Consider the following 15,522-nt stretch of genomic DNA (forward strand, 5'->3'; position numbering starts at 1 on the left):
AGCTAGTGAAAGGAACATTCTGATTGGTGGCTTGGGTTTTCTATTATAGAGTTCATTTCCCCCAGTTGTAAAACTTTTTCCACCCAGACGTGTCTTATTGAACGAGCAGCAGTAAATTGAAGTCATTTTATAAACCCTCTCCACACACAGGCAAACCTGAACAATAAAGGAGCAGAGTGTAAGCTAAGCATTCCACCCCCCACTCATGTTTTACTTACTCGCTTTGGAGGGCTTCTCTCTGCACTTCTTGGGCCTGATAAACAGAACCATAAAGAATTTATCACCATGCGGCAACAAGATTTAATGTAAATATGATTTTGTTTTACATAGAAGTGTAGGGGAGGGGGGTTTGGGAGACTGATAAGGAGTCTGTGACTCAAGTAGTGGGTGGGACTAGAATACTCTGATGGCAGCTTACAGGGGTATGGAGTCTGTAATTCAAGCAGTGGGTGGGGGGGGGAGATCACTCTGATTGAAGCTTACAGTGGTAGGGCAGGGAAACTGTGACATAAGCAATCTGTGGGACTAGAATGTCAGAGTAATGGGGAGAAAATGTTTATAGGGGTTGAAACATCTCATTCATTGAACAAAACTGCTTCATACACAATAATGATGATATATACCCACACAGTTTAGTTTTAAATTGCAATTTACAAATTGTTTGTTTCATTTTCATGATATTAGACATTTTATGCAGCTGTTTTCGTGAATGTGTAGCACCCTGGAAAGCCCATAATTTAAGTTACAATGGTTTTCTATTCTTCATTGCCTCACCTTGGTTCTGTAGAGCAGCTGCCTGGATGAGCTGCAAAAGACTGGAAAGTTGTTCCAGATTGGTGTCACTCAGCTGTCTCAAGTCCACTCCATATCGCTCAAGATCTCCAGTCCAGCCCTGGACTTCAGTAAGAAGTGGAGACTCGGGGACCACCTGAGCTCCAAGTACATTCTGTGCCCCACCTGAGCATATATGATGGGAGGGCCAAGGAACAAACTTCAATGAATCAAGCTAATCAGCTAGCTAATGGACTGTACTACAAGTTCTATTATGGCACATGGAGAGGGACAGATTGAGACAACTTGGCAGCAGAACAAACAGTAGGGAAAGATGATGACAATATTTGGTGTAATCCTTTACCAACAGTTGAAGAGCTAAAGGTAGGACAGTCCTACTGAAGGGGATCCTATAAAGTCTATTTTACCCTAGTTATTAGTGGTGTTACTTGAAAATTTACCTCTTAGAGCCCTCGCTGACTCAGCTCTGGTATCTGTTTGAGTTTCCTGGACCCCATCCAGTACCTGGTTCACCTCTTCAATCCCCTCAGAACTTTCTAGAATATCAGCAGCTGGGCTGTTGTCAAGACTATCCTGGGGCAGCTTCCTTTTCAAATCAACCAAATTATGGCGTCTCTCAGAGGATAAATAGAGAGATGAAGGCCCATCCTGCCCCCCTTCTTGGTACCTGCCATAAATAAAGCGGCTAGAGCCATCTGGCAGGTTGTGATTGGCACTAAAAACACGGGGAGGAATCCTTGGTCGCTCTGAGTCCTGGTATCCATGCTACAAATACAGAAGAGAGGGTAGAAACTTAAAGTCATTAAATGCTTCATGATTAAACCAAGTACAAATTGGAAAGTTTTATAAGGCTAGTGTAGTCTCCAGTAGCAATGCATGCTAAGATTTGATTGGTTGTTATAGGAACGTGCCTTGGTACAAAGTAGAATCTTTGTTTATAAATTAGCCATCTATCTAATGGCCCCACTGAAGCCATAATTACACATAATGAGCAAGGGACAGATGTTGCTTAGTCTCTAGAATAATGGGAACATGCTAAAGGTTCAGGCTGATCTATTCCAAGAACATCCATGGCATACCCCTGGTGCTAGTGACCCAGTAGCAGGTTATGAGGAGCATGACATGTTGCTGTGCCTACAACCTTGTATATAAGAGCAGTTATTCAATGAGCAGTGCTCAAGGGAGATTCATTAAAGTACCAACAGGAGAGGCAGTCTTATGCATTTTGTGTTGTCATAACACTTGTCATAGGCTAAGCATTACGATAACAATGTAAGGACTTTTACTGTTCTACCTTTAGGACTACTCATTTAATGCTTGCCATATACAGTATACAAAGTTGTCTTTCACTCCCCTAACTGAAGTCTCAGAGTGGGGCCAGTGGCTTTCCTCCTACTAGCACCCATTGAAAGTAACTCATTCACTATAACCTGGCACTGGTAAGCAGAAATATTGGGAAGCACAAGTTCCCAGCAGGGTCTCACCTGGGATTTGGGGGTCTGAGAGTTTAGCATAAGGTAGGTTATATACTGATCCACCAGAGGAGAAATATCCTGTCTGAGGCTTAGTGGAAGCCTTGGTTTCTGAGGAGGAGAGTCTCCTAGTGGGGAGGGCAGCCGGGGTCGGAAATATTGAAGCTTATCGTTTGAGCTTGCCCATCTTGGTGCAGAAGGTTGACTTGCCCCTGATAACCTTTGCATGGTCCGTCCAGATGCAAGAGACAAGGGGGACCTTTGAAAGAGCAAAGAAAAAGGGAATAGAGTTAACAGCATTCAACTGCCTTGTCCCCTCCACTTTACACAGGATCTGTAACCACTACAACCCTTACCTATCCTCATCCAACCCATCCAGGGGCTCTAAGAGTCTGTGCTGTGGGAACCGACCCATCTCGTGAGCCATTAAGCGTGGCATCATATCATCCTTCCAGTTGAACCCTGATGGAACACAAGGAGAGGAAGCTTAGTATTGAGATCTTCATTCCTATAGTGTACACCCCTTTAAATATGGGCTATTGAACCCCATGTGCACCCCCTGAAATGTACTGAATAGCAGTGCCTTAGAGGCTAAACATACCTTTTGCTGTAAGTTGCCGTAGCATAGCCTGCAGCTGCTGCAGCTCCCCCGGGGCCACCTGGAATGGGGTGCCATCCCTCTCAGCATGTGGTCGGCACTGACCAAACAAACCATCTAAAACCAGGAAGACAAGAGCCCTTTCAGTAACAGTAATAATGAAAATATCATGTAGTGTTGCCCTGCACTAATAAAACTGATCTGTTTGCTTTATAAACACTACTATATTTCATATAAACAAGCTGCTGAGTAGCAATGGCAGAAATTGAAAAAAGGCTATATGGCACAGGTTAAATAGAGGATAACAGATAACACCATAGTGTTCTACAGAGCTTATCTGCTGTGTAACCTGAGTCTTTTCTCCTTTGAATGGCTGTCCCCATTGCTACAAAGCAGCTTATTTATATAAACAATAGTAGTGTTTCTGAAGCAAACCCAGCAGTTTTACCAGTGCAGGGCAACACTGCATTATATTTTTATTACTTTACAACACTTTAATTTTTTGATGTTACTGTTCCTTTAACTAGTCATAATTTAACGGGGTGGTTTACCTTTAATTAACGTTTAGTATGTTGTAGAATGGCTAATTCTAAGCAGATTTTCATTCAGCCTTAATTATTTATTTATCTTTTTATAGTTTTTGAATTCCTCTGACTCTTTCCAGCTTTCAAATGGGGTTCACTGACCCATCTATAAACAAATGGTCTGTGTACATTATTGCTATTTTTTATTGCTCATATTTCTATTCAGACCCTCTCCTATTCATATTCCAGTCTCTCATTCCAATGCATGGTTTCTAGGATAATTTCGACCCTAGCAACCAGATTGCTGAAACTGCAAAGTGGGGAGCTGCTGAATAAAAAGCTAAATAACTCAAAAACCACAAATAATAAAAACTGAAAACCAACTGCAAATTGTCTCAGAATATCAATCACTACATCGAACTTAAAGATGAACGAACCCTTTAAAGGGACCAGTAACAAAACACAGATATGTTTGGAATACTCTGTGGAGGTGGTAACTGGCAATATTTCAGTGGCAATATTTTTAACCTGCTTCTCTATAACTGCCAGTTATACCAACCCGCCCCCCCCCCCCCCGATTTTACTCATTGGCCCGATAATGCAACCAGGGTATTGGTTCTGACTTATGATCTCCTAGTAGGAATGATATGAAATGGGGCCCTTGGTAGTTATTGTCACATAAGGAGCTACCTTATGTCCCCCAAAGAGAACCCACTGCCCTGTGCACATCGTAGTTGGAGGAACTAAAGTGGGTATAGTATAGACTTTTCAACCCTCTTGGACTTTTTCCCACCCCTATTGATATCCCTGACGTGGGGTGGAGCAACGATGTGGCAGGACATGGTCATTAGCTAAGCTCAACCTGCAGACATTCAGTGCAACTCCCAGCAACTGATGACAGACAAAGGGTCAAAGCCCTGGTAAAACACCTTACAAGTAATGGGGCTTTTGCACAATCCACTTAGTGTGAGCAGTGTGCATTGGCTGCAGTAAGAAGCTCATAAGGAGTACTAGTTACATGTATGTATGTGAGTGTGAGCCTTCTTCCCCTCTCCAGGTGCCAAAAACTTCACAAGAAGCTGAGAGCTGTAGCCCACAGTTATATGCCTCACTATTTCTAACATCCAGTTTTAACCTCCTTCTGATTCTTCCAGTTCTGGAAGACAACACAGTGGTACTTGGGAATTTGCCTGGAGAAGAAATCCACTTACCCCGCACGCACACTTCTTCTTTGGAGCAGAGTCTGACGTCAAACAGACACCCTGTAGGGACACAGGGATAAATGAGATAAATTGCTTTATTGTTACAGTCTGCAGAATAAAGAACTGAATATGCTGAAAGGTCAGCAAAGCAAAAACGATCCAGATCCCAAGACCCCCAAGGGATAAGAGCGAGGATAAAACAGCCACTCCCTGCAGTTAATTCTCCCAGTGTTACCATTACACATGCATACTGTTTGGCTGCTTAGCGTACAGTGCAGCCTCCAGTGCAGCCTCCAGCATACATATAATGTCATTGATGTCAAATGGTAGATATTAAAGGGATGAGGTGATGTTCCTATCCATTCTCCATCGCAAGGCTCTCACAGCTCATAGCCCTCCAACTATTGGGAACCTCAACTCTCCATTGGCTAGCTGCTGTGCAATTCTGGGATTTGTAGTTCCCAGCTGTTACAAAAGTATGTATGTAACTCTTGGGATTGTTTTTGATCACTAAATAAGCCTACATGTTGCTACAGATACAGACTTAAAGCAAAATTTGAAATAAGTCTTATGCACAGATGTCACCCTGTTGCCCTGGGTAACTAGCGATTCTTTAAAACACCTACACATTCATTCATATTGATCTGCCCCGGGGGCAGCAACACATGTTGTAACAGCTACAGAGCACAGCCTAAAATCTCTGTGTAATTACAGCTAATAGAGTGAAATATTGATACAAATGCTCTTCTCATGCTAAAATAATAGTTTTCACCCGCATGGAGGCACTTATTTCATTGTAGTTCTGCAGCTTAATTTCATTGCTGTCAAAGGCCACAAGGTCCCACATGGTTTCCAATCAATACTTCATATACATTATATAATACAGTGAAATGTATCCTTATATATAACCTGTCATCTGTTTATATGGAAAAGTCTGTGTTGGCAGTATCTCAAATCTATCTCCCTCTTTTTCAGTCCCAGCGCTATCTGATGGTGTAATACCCCCCTAACTTAATGACTGGGTATGGCACCACTGTGTGGCACCAGCAGGCATGCAGTTCCCTATGCTCCTACCTACAATACATCATGCATGAGTGATACTGAAAGTTGCCTAGCCTGCAACTTTGTCCCTTTACATGGTAACAGAACTCCTCAGACTTCTAATATCCTTATAATTTACAGTAGGGGGTACATTATCCCTTAAAATTTGTAATGCATCCCTCTATCTATATTAAATACTATTAGGGAGAGTCTGAATTCCAGTATGAGGAATGCATACGCCTAAATAAAGGATAGAGATGTTTCAGGCATGTGAGACAGAGAAGCATTGATTGGCTGTTGTTATTGGAATTAATTAAGGTCAGGCTGAGCTGCCAACCCCCGGCCTGGGAATAAAAAGGTACAGATGTGCACCCACATACACAGAGGCACAGTAGCAAAGGATATTAAAGCCTGTATAAAGGCCAGTTCCATCCTTTGACGTTGGTTGAGTCACAGGAGGAGGAGGAGGGAGACAGAAGAGCAAATTTAACGTCAGAGACTGAGTCAGCCAACATGCCACATAAAGGAGTAGCACAAACAGCCCCCAGAGTGTGTTCATGGCCATTAACTATCTCTGAGAGAAACCGAAATGATAGTAACAGCCAAGCAAGCTGCAAACTCTAAATATAGAGTTGTACTGTGCAGAGACAAATACGGGCTGATATATGTAGGTAGGTGCACTCAGCAATCATGTAGCATTTAGTATGTTCATATTTGAGTCATTAGGAAACCTAAACCAAATGTCTAGTAGTGCTGTGCTCCCCCCCATGCTTACCTTTGTTAGACACCAATGCTAGGACTCCTGGAAAAAGCCCAGAAGAACGATAACACGCATATGCCAATTTTGTGATGAAATCATTATGTACAATCTTTGCCTTAAAGAGGTAGTTCACCTTTAAGTTAATTTTTAGTATGTTATAAAATGGACAATTCTAAGCAACTTTTCAATTGGTTTTTAATATGTATTTTAATAATTGCCTTTTATCATCTGACCCTTTCCAGCTTTCAAATGGGGGTCACTGACCCCATCTAACAACAAATGCACTGTAATCCTATACATATTATTGTTACTTCTTTTCATTTATTATCTTACTGCTCATGCCCTTTCCTATTCATATGTCAGTCTCAAATCAATGCCTGGTTGCTAGGGTAATTTGAACCCTAACAACTGAATGGCTGAAAATGCAAACTGAAGAGCTGCTGAATAAAAAGCTTAACATAACATAACATAAATAATGAAAAATAAAAACCAGTCGCAAATTGTTTCAGAATATCCCTCCCTACTTCATACTAAAAATTAATTCAAAGGTAAACAGGTAAAACTTAAAAGATAAAATAGGATCTAGTTAGTAACTAGAGCACCAACAGCCATGAGTAGCCTTCCTGCACATTGTTTTAGCCCTTCCCATCATCCTCTAGTAGGTATTAAACTATGGGGGTAGTAAGCATCTATGCTCCATTTGCCTTGTATAGTAATTAATGCATGAGCAGCCATGGATAGCCTTCGTACACAGGATCCTACACATACAGCCAGAGGATTCCTAGTGGATCAAGTGTGGGGAATGGTCCTGGATATCCCCTTTAGCAATACCTGCAGCCTGCTTCTAATGCTCCCAGCACAGACACAGTAGTTGCACAGATTGTGTAGCATCTACCACATGCCCACAGTCTGGACCTGCCACCTAAAATGCCAAGTACACCAACTGCTGCACTGAGAAGTAAAATGCCAGTGGGCCCCTGTGCATCGCTGCAGAAGGGGAGTTATTATATAAAAAACAAAGAGGGAAAGGAAGGAGTGAGATAATAGAAGAATAGGAGAATAGCTGCATATACAGTAGATGGTTTTACAGATAAATACATTCTGCTACTCTGTACATGTACATGTGTCTCAGCTCCAGTCTGGAGTAGAACCCAAATAAACCCTTGTGTATAAGCAGCCAACGCACAGCAGGGCCAGAATAATGGTTCCTGATATATGAAATGTAGCTGTATTTGTAAATAAAGGTATACAAGTACATTCCAACATCTGATTGCGTGGCATCTAGTTTTCTAGAAATAACCTGCCCAGAAATAATATCAACCCCCAGCCATCACAGACACAACACAGCAATATCAGCATGGCCAATACATTATTTCTATTTCTGGATTTTTAAACACTTTAACAAGTTTTATGTTTTATTATTTAAAGACCAGAAAACCTTTGGAGTAACATGAAGAGATTAAAGGACTGGTGTATATAAATGAACTTTTGGTATGTAATTAATCAGCTCACTTGGTGGATTCCAATGTTGCTTTGTTGCCAGAAGTGAGAGGAGGGGATTCCTAGTGCCCACCAGAGAACCTGCCCGTTACCCTCTATGCACTTCACGATATAAAACTAACTAAATTGTATCTCTATTACACAGCTCTATGGAGGAGAAATAAGACAACTGATGGCATTTGTCATATAGTGGAGCTCACTGGGAGATGCCCTGGTATAAAACAAATGAAATAACGGAAAAGCAGTGGGACACAGGGCAATTCTGGGTGGGCTGCTCCCCCAGTAATTTATATATCAATCTCCTAGATCTGCAGGTGTATTTGTGGGTCAGGCAATAATCACCCAGAAATGCTGACTACCACATTTTTGAGCAATGGTCACCTCATCCCCGAGTGCACACAGGGGCCCAGGCGGTTGCCATGGAAATTAATGGAGTTGCTCACCTGCTAATCTGGAAATCCTTAGCAACTGAAGAACAGTATAAATCTCACTTTGCTGCATACAGGGAGCAAAAGAAGAGCATTACTTGGGGAAAATCCCTGTTTGGTCTCCTAGACACTCCTGGAAGCCCAGTAAACATTACTATTGGACCCTTAAAATATAATGAAATCAGCAGTTTCTTCTACCTATAAATTATTTCAAAGGGGGGGGGGGGGGGTGACCAGATGTTGGACTATACTGTATATTGGTTTAAACACAACTTGCCCAACAGTGGGCAAATGAGTGCAGTCACCTCTAGCAATCAATCAGAGATTTGTTTTCATTGATATACAAGCATTACACTGATCAATGCGAATTCCTGAACGGTTGCTATGAGTTACTGCACTGGGGCACTGTGCCTAGTGTTAGTACATTTTCACTGGGTGTCAAATTCTAATTGTGCTCAAGTTCTGCTATTTAATACAGGTAATGCCCCAGGCCAGAACCCTAAAACTGCCCCTCGGATAAGACATGCCTTACATATTAACCCCTTTTACGTAATATTCATTGAATACTTATGTATCAAGGATCTACCTCAGAGATCGCATTATGGTGAAGGCAGGGCTACACCAGTGCTATCTATCACTCTGAAGCCCGCGGGGGGCCTGGCAGATGCCAAGCAAACCAACAGAGTCATTTGAAATAATAAACAGTAAGGCACTTCCTCCTGCTCCTTCTGTTATTCATTAATCTCTTTTCACAGATTGCAGAGCCGCTGTGCACACTGGCGTCACAATTATTTGCAGAAGATAAATATTGTTACTTCCATCTTGGTCTACCCCAAATAAATAAAAAAAATAAATAAACTCAGGTATAAGGTAAAGTTGGGATTTACATACTTCAAGTCACAGTACACACTCAAGCCATTAAAGGGGAAGTACAGCCCAAAACTGGACAATGAAAGAAAATGTCGTTCTAAGTAACTTCTCAGTTGCTCCTGAAAGCAGTATTTGCTTATCTTTTTGTGTGCAAAACATAGATTGACTACCTGTTGCCTTCTAAATGTTGATGGACTACAATGCCCAGCACTCCCAGACCACATAGGCAACACCTGACAACACTAAGTGATGTAGCTTATCAACACCTAGAGAGGGAAGGATGGTTTCTGGATCACTTCTATATACATGCACATTTACTGTTCCCTAACGAGAGGCATATGGAGCTCATAAGACTTGGCTCAGGCTAAAAAGGATTCATCTGAGACTCAATTAAGGAACAAGGGCACTTGGCAGATTCAGGTAATGGGCAGGCAATCACTTTAAAAAAGGTTTTCTAATATAAGATAATTTATCACTGGACTGATCTAAGGGAGGAACAAGGATTGTTCCAGCAGATCAAACCAGCAGATAATGTTTCTCCTGTGTCTGTAGCAAGTGGGACAGAGAGAGTCGGATAATCAATATCCTGAGTTTTTTTAAAGGGATACCTCCCCCAGTTGCAGCGTCTCTATACCTGTGGGCTCTTATACTGAAGAACCAACCAGCAGCACAATGCCAGATACAATTCCCAGCATTCCCAGAAAACCATGTTTGTCACAGCTGGAGAGAGAGACAGATTTTGGGTAGGGCAGAGCACTTATCCTGGACCATTATGGAAAGTTACAAGTGTTTATACAAGATTATATCATGCAACAACTGATTTCCGTGCCCAATATATACACCAGGCACCCCCCTGCCTGCAGTCCTTCAGCTGAACCAGTAATTAATCATAAAACAATACAGAGCACCTCTATGGTTTCCAAAACAAGACCGAGCAGCTTTAGTTTAGCCCCTGATATAAAGATAGTCTGTTGCACTCCCCAGTTAGTACTGGGACACCTCCCACATGTTCCAGTGGAACCCCCCAGCTCACCGTGACCGCGGGAGGAGAGACTCCGCAATGGGCGACAGGAAGAGAGAAGTAGAAAGCAGAGAGTGAGCCCGGTACTGAGCCTCATCCTTGCGCTGGAGGCCGCTGGGGAAGGGTACAGGCCGCACCAGGTCCGATCTCCAGCCTCACACAGCGGGCATGATGCTCCTGGGGGTACTGGGCACAGAGACCGCCCCCTCTGCTCCTCCTCCTCCTCGCCCCCGGCCGGGCTTGCTACAACAGACAGCGCCTGCCACTTCAGAACCAAGGACAGCGCCTGTCAGTTCAGCACCAGATGGAACCTTTGAACTGTAGAGCCGAGCCTGCGCCCTAAAACCCGCCCACTCCACAAGCCCCACCCGCCTCGCACAGCCACGCCCTCAACGTAAACAATATATGAATGGGCTGTCTCCCCACCCTAATTTAAAGGGGTCACGCTGCTATTTACGTTTGTGTTAGTACATCAGATCCTTCCAGCCACCCTGACCATTACAGAAGGAGCAGTCAGTAGGAGGAGGCAGCTGGATTGGAGGTTTAACTTTTTTGCCAGCTATGTAATAAAAGGGACTAGGTTTGTCCCTGGGGCAGTATCCTATAGCAACCAATCAGCATTTACTGATCACTTGTTTAAAAGCAACATCTTATTGGTTGCTATGGGTTACAACTTCTGGGCAAACTTATTGCCTTCTATGACATACAGGGTAAGTTTTATTTGTTTTCTCAAAGAAGAAACAGAGAATGAGAAATTAAAAAGACAGTTGACAATTTTTCTGTATCACAACTGGTTGCATTTAGCATGTAGCAATGTTACAGTATTCCAGGGAGGGAGTTTACAACCTACAGACACATTTATAAGCAGATGTCATAAAGCCAGTATAGTATCAAATATATATATACTGTATATCTCTCAACGGCAATAACTTGTTTAAAAATCCTTTCTATTGTGCAGAATAGACGTTTTGGTCAAATATTCAGACCTTTATCAAGAATGTGTGACTGAAATGTTGATTTTATACGATAAAAAGGATTTTTTTCCATTTTTTAAGCAAGTCCTGTGTGTTGTTGCTGTGGATGTGCTTGCTGAACTACCACTCTGTACCCAGAATTTTTTTGTGTGTGCCCTCCATTACTATAGTGTATGTATATATATATGTATATATATATGTATATATATATATATATATATATATATATATATATATATATATATATATATATATCTATATATATATAAAATGTCCAAACAGTACCTGCACTCTTTCCGTTGTTATATCTATGGGTGCTAAGGTCTAAGAAATATGTAGCCTTCAAAATGGACCAACACACCAGATTCTCAAGTGTTCAAATTCGTTTTATTTACATATCACTCGTGTATCCAACGTTTTGGCCCACATTGGGGCCTTTATCAAGGATGATAAAGGCCCCAATGTGGGCTGAAACGTTGGATACACGAGTGATATTTAAATAAAACGAATTTGAACACTTGAGAATCTGGTGTGCAGGTCCATTTTGAAGGATATATATATATATATATATATATATATATATATATATATATATATATATATATATATATATATATATATATATATATATATATATATATATATATATATATATATACATACATCTTTGATCTAGTGCTTTAGAACAGGTGTCATAGGCTGCCATACTGCTTGCATGCGCAGACTCATACGTATCAGCCCACAAGTGCATAAAACAACAGCCGTACACAACCAGTGGCTCATGAGTAACCTTACCAGCTACTTGGGAAGGCAAGAACCCTTTCAGTAACAGTTGCATTGCATTGATAAACCCCTTAATACCTATACTGGATGCTCCTAAACCAGTGATCCCCAACCAGTGGCTCATTAGCAACATTTTGCTCACCTACCCCTTGGATATTGTTCCCAGTGGCCTCAAAGCAGATGCTTATTTCTGAATGCCAGGCTTGAAGGCAAGTTTTAGTTGCATAAAAAGCAGGAGTACTGCCAAACAGAGCATCGTGTAGGCTGCCAGTCCACATAGGAATTTATCATTTATAAAATCACTTTACATTAATCAACATTTCATAAACAGTCCACCAATCATAAAACAAAACAAAAATGCCAGTCCACATAGGGGCAACCAAGTAGCCAATCACAACACTTATTTTAACATGTAACATTTAATTGCTACAACTGTTTAAAAAAAGCAAAAAAAAAACAACTTAAAATTAAAATTTAAACATGGGACAAAAAATGCTGGAACCCCTTGCATAAACCATGCTAACTAAAGGCATAAGGCAATCACATAGATAAAGGTGGTTATGATACCTCAGGTTATTATGTTTAAATATGTGTTCTTTATGACTTTCCATTTTTGGGGACCCCAGAAATATTTTTGTAGCTGCACTGTGGTTGGTGGGGGGAGCAGCTGCCTTTCTACATTTGGCAACTAGTTTTATAGTTGTTGGGAGATTCCTTGTGGTTTGTGCAGAAACTCAGGCAGTGCTGGGCCAGCTCATTAGGACTCCCAAGGCAAGATCCGTGTCTCAATTATTCCTCTATTTGGCAACTATTCTCTTGCCTTCCCACTCAAACCCACCCCCCTGCACAACTCCTCTCTCTCCTACCTAGTCCCCGCAGACACCACACTCAATGCAACAGCTGACCAGATGGGAAGGGCCAGAGTTAGAGAGGTTAGAAGAGCTATATGCATAGCGTACTAGTTCCCCCATCCTTGTACTCTAGGCACATGCCTTCTCAGCCTACCCCTAGTCTAGGCCTTGGACTCAGGCCTGAAACTAGGGGTTAGCGGCAGGTCCAGACTGGGGTGCAAAGTAGTTCCTGGCATTTCAAGTACACAGAAACCGAAACAGCCCCAACCAGGCAACTTAATAGTGACTGTTTAAGACATCTTACAGCAGCCTCTCTGGCATTTGCAAGAATGATTGCCAGTCTGGGCATGGTTTACAGAGGAAGCATTCACACAAGGTGCAATGGCAGGGGGTGCAATTTCCAACCACCGTCTGCTATTCTAATGCCATCTTGTTTCTGCAAGGTTTAGGGCTGCAGATGGGAGGGTGGGAAGCAGACAAGGAGCAACATCACATCAAGAACCAGTATTAATCTTATTGATAGAGGGACTATTATTATGCTTTAATCCTCCTGCAGTCGCAGGCAAAGTGGAATGAAGCTGCTACAACGGGCTGGTATTGTAGATATTCTGGCAAATGTCAAAAAGGCTGCTTCAAACCCCAGCCCAGACAGTATATAGGGGGTTGCCTGGGTGCACTTGAATTGCCAGGGTCTATTTTTTAATCTCAATTCAGGCAGGAGCCACAATATTAAATAATCCACAGAGTTATTTGACATTTATTATGCATAAATCAAAATAATCTGTTGCTGCTGCCAGTAGCCCCATGAATGACAAAGGCTGAACATGTTTTGTGTTTAACTGAAATGATGTCAGGAAGGCTCATGGGAAATTCTCAGATATCACAGGCTTGATTGATGGTGGAGCAGAATTAGACTGGCTGCCGAGTGAGAGCAGCACACCGATATGTGACGGAGCTGAAGCTGGAGCAGTTATGACAGCCGACCTGGTGGGTATAATTCCCTGGTATTGGATGACATTCTATCCACGTTAATAAACAGAAATGGGGCAGGAGGTAGTGAGAGTAACAGTGGGCTTGCAGAGACACATGAGGTCGGTCTAATTTGTAAGCTGCTAGTGGACACTAGGCATCATGGCTCCTAGAAACACAAGTCTAATGGTTGTCAATAACATTTATACAGTTGTGTTCAGAATAATAGCAGGGTGTTTAAAAAAGTGAATAGAGCTCAACATTTTTATTTCCATATACACAAATGCATTGGGAAAACTGCACATTCATTCATGCATGCGCTTGTTTAGATGCAGCATGCTATATTTTCTTGCGCTTGACGCACGTTCAGCTATTAATAGAATAGAGGATTGCGCTTGGAACGAAAAAAATGCGCTTCAAAAAAATAATATAGGCATTTTATCATGCTTAGTGTGAGTTTGAAAAACGCATAAGCAAACGCCTGTGTGTAAGAGCCCTTACATTCCACAATTCTTCAGCATTTGTTGGTTTTGCCTCAGAAACAGCATTTTTGATGTCACCCCACAATCTATTGGATTATGGTTCGCTGATTGGGCTGGCCACTACATAACGTCAATCTTGTTGGGCTGGAACCAAGATGTTGCTCATTTACTGGTGTGTTTGGGGTCAATGTCTTATTCAAACACCCATTTCAGTGGTATTTCCTCTTCGGCATATTGGCAACATGACCTCTTCAAGTATTTTGATGTATTGGAACTGATCCATCGCCCCTGGTATGTGATAAATAGGCCCAACACCATAGTATGAGAAACATCCCCATATCATGATGCTTGTGCCACCATGTTTCACTGGCTTTACATTGTACTGTGACTTGAATTCAGTGCTTGGGGGTCAATGGGATTGGCAGAGCCTTCTTGTCGATAGCTTTGCTTCACATAGGTGTCTTCTAACGGTAACAGTACTCACAGGCAATTTATCTTCTTTGATCTTCCTGGAGCCGATTGTTGGCTAAATCTTTGGCATTTTGGCTATTCTTCTATCCATTCGAATGGTAGTTTTTGTTTTGTTCCACATATTGCAGATTTTGGTTGCCATTTTAAAGCATTTGAAATCATTTTAGCTGAGCAGCCTATAATTTTCTGTACTTCTTTATACATTTTCCCCTCTCCAATCAACTTTTTAATCAAAGTACACTGTTTTTGTGAATAATGTCTGGAACAACCCATTTTACTCAGATTTTCAAAGAGAAATACACTATAACCAACATGTACAACATTTGCTGGCTTCCTTCCTTAAGTAAGGACCATAATTGACACTTGTTTTTTCACAAAATGAATGACCTCACTAATTGAACTCCACACTGCTATTATTTGGAACATGCTATTACTATTATGGACTCTGCTATTATTTGGAAATGCCTCAATTAATGATTCATTTACACACAATCCGCAGACTGTTGGGTCTGTTGGTTTTCTATTACTCTATTACATCTACTAGTAAATTATTAACCATGTAGAAATATAATTTCTAACAAAAACAGTGATTGATCAGTTTAGTGAAGTTGGACTGCTCTTAGAGCATTTATAGAGCTTTAAGTATAAAGCAGGATGCATCGTACATACTGGTATTCAATAAGGGAGCCTATGGGACCTCCTTCATTATCCAAACCTTGGGTTGCATACAGGTCCAGACAGATTCAAAATAGGCTTTGCCATTTCACGTACAGAGCCCCAAACA

At 41.6% G+C, this 15,522-nt stretch overlaps 1 protein-coding gene across 2 annotated transcripts in view; it reads right to left on the minus strand.

Annotated features, from left to right (window-relative positions):
* ptprn.S (protein tyrosine phosphatase receptor type N S homeolog) overlaps positions 1-10,551 on the minus strand; it is a 33,089-nt gene extending 22,538 nt beyond the window's left edge. For both annotated transcript variants that reach the window (XM_018238732.2, XM_018238731.2), the window contains exons 1-8: positions 10,221-10,551; positions 4,598-4,648; positions 2,866-2,979; positions 2,621-2,726; positions 2,277-2,523; positions 1,233-1,557; positions 775-957; positions 219-253 (exon numbers count right to left, since the gene is read on the minus strand). In XM_018238732.2, the coding sequence (XP_018094221.1) occupies positions 219-253; positions 775-957; positions 1,233-1,557; positions 2,277-2,523; positions 2,621-2,726; positions 2,866-2,979; positions 4,598-4,648; positions 10,221-10,305 (1,146 nt within the window). In that variant the 5' untranslated portion in view covers positions 10,306-10,551. The remainder of the gene's footprint in view (positions 1-218; positions 254-774; positions 958-1,232; positions 1,558-2,276; positions 2,524-2,620; positions 2,727-2,865; positions 2,980-4,597; positions 4,649-10,220) is intronic.
* Between the last annotated feature and the right edge of the window lie 4,971 nt (positions 10,552-15,522).

Source organism: Xenopus laevis, chromosome 9_10S, assembly GCF_017654675.1.
Source record: "Xenopus laevis strain J_2021 chromosome 9_10S, Xenopus_laevis_v10.1, whole genome shotgun sequence".
Taxonomy (NCBI): domain Eukaryota; kingdom Metazoa; phylum Chordata; class Amphibia; order Anura; family Pipidae; genus Xenopus; species Xenopus laevis.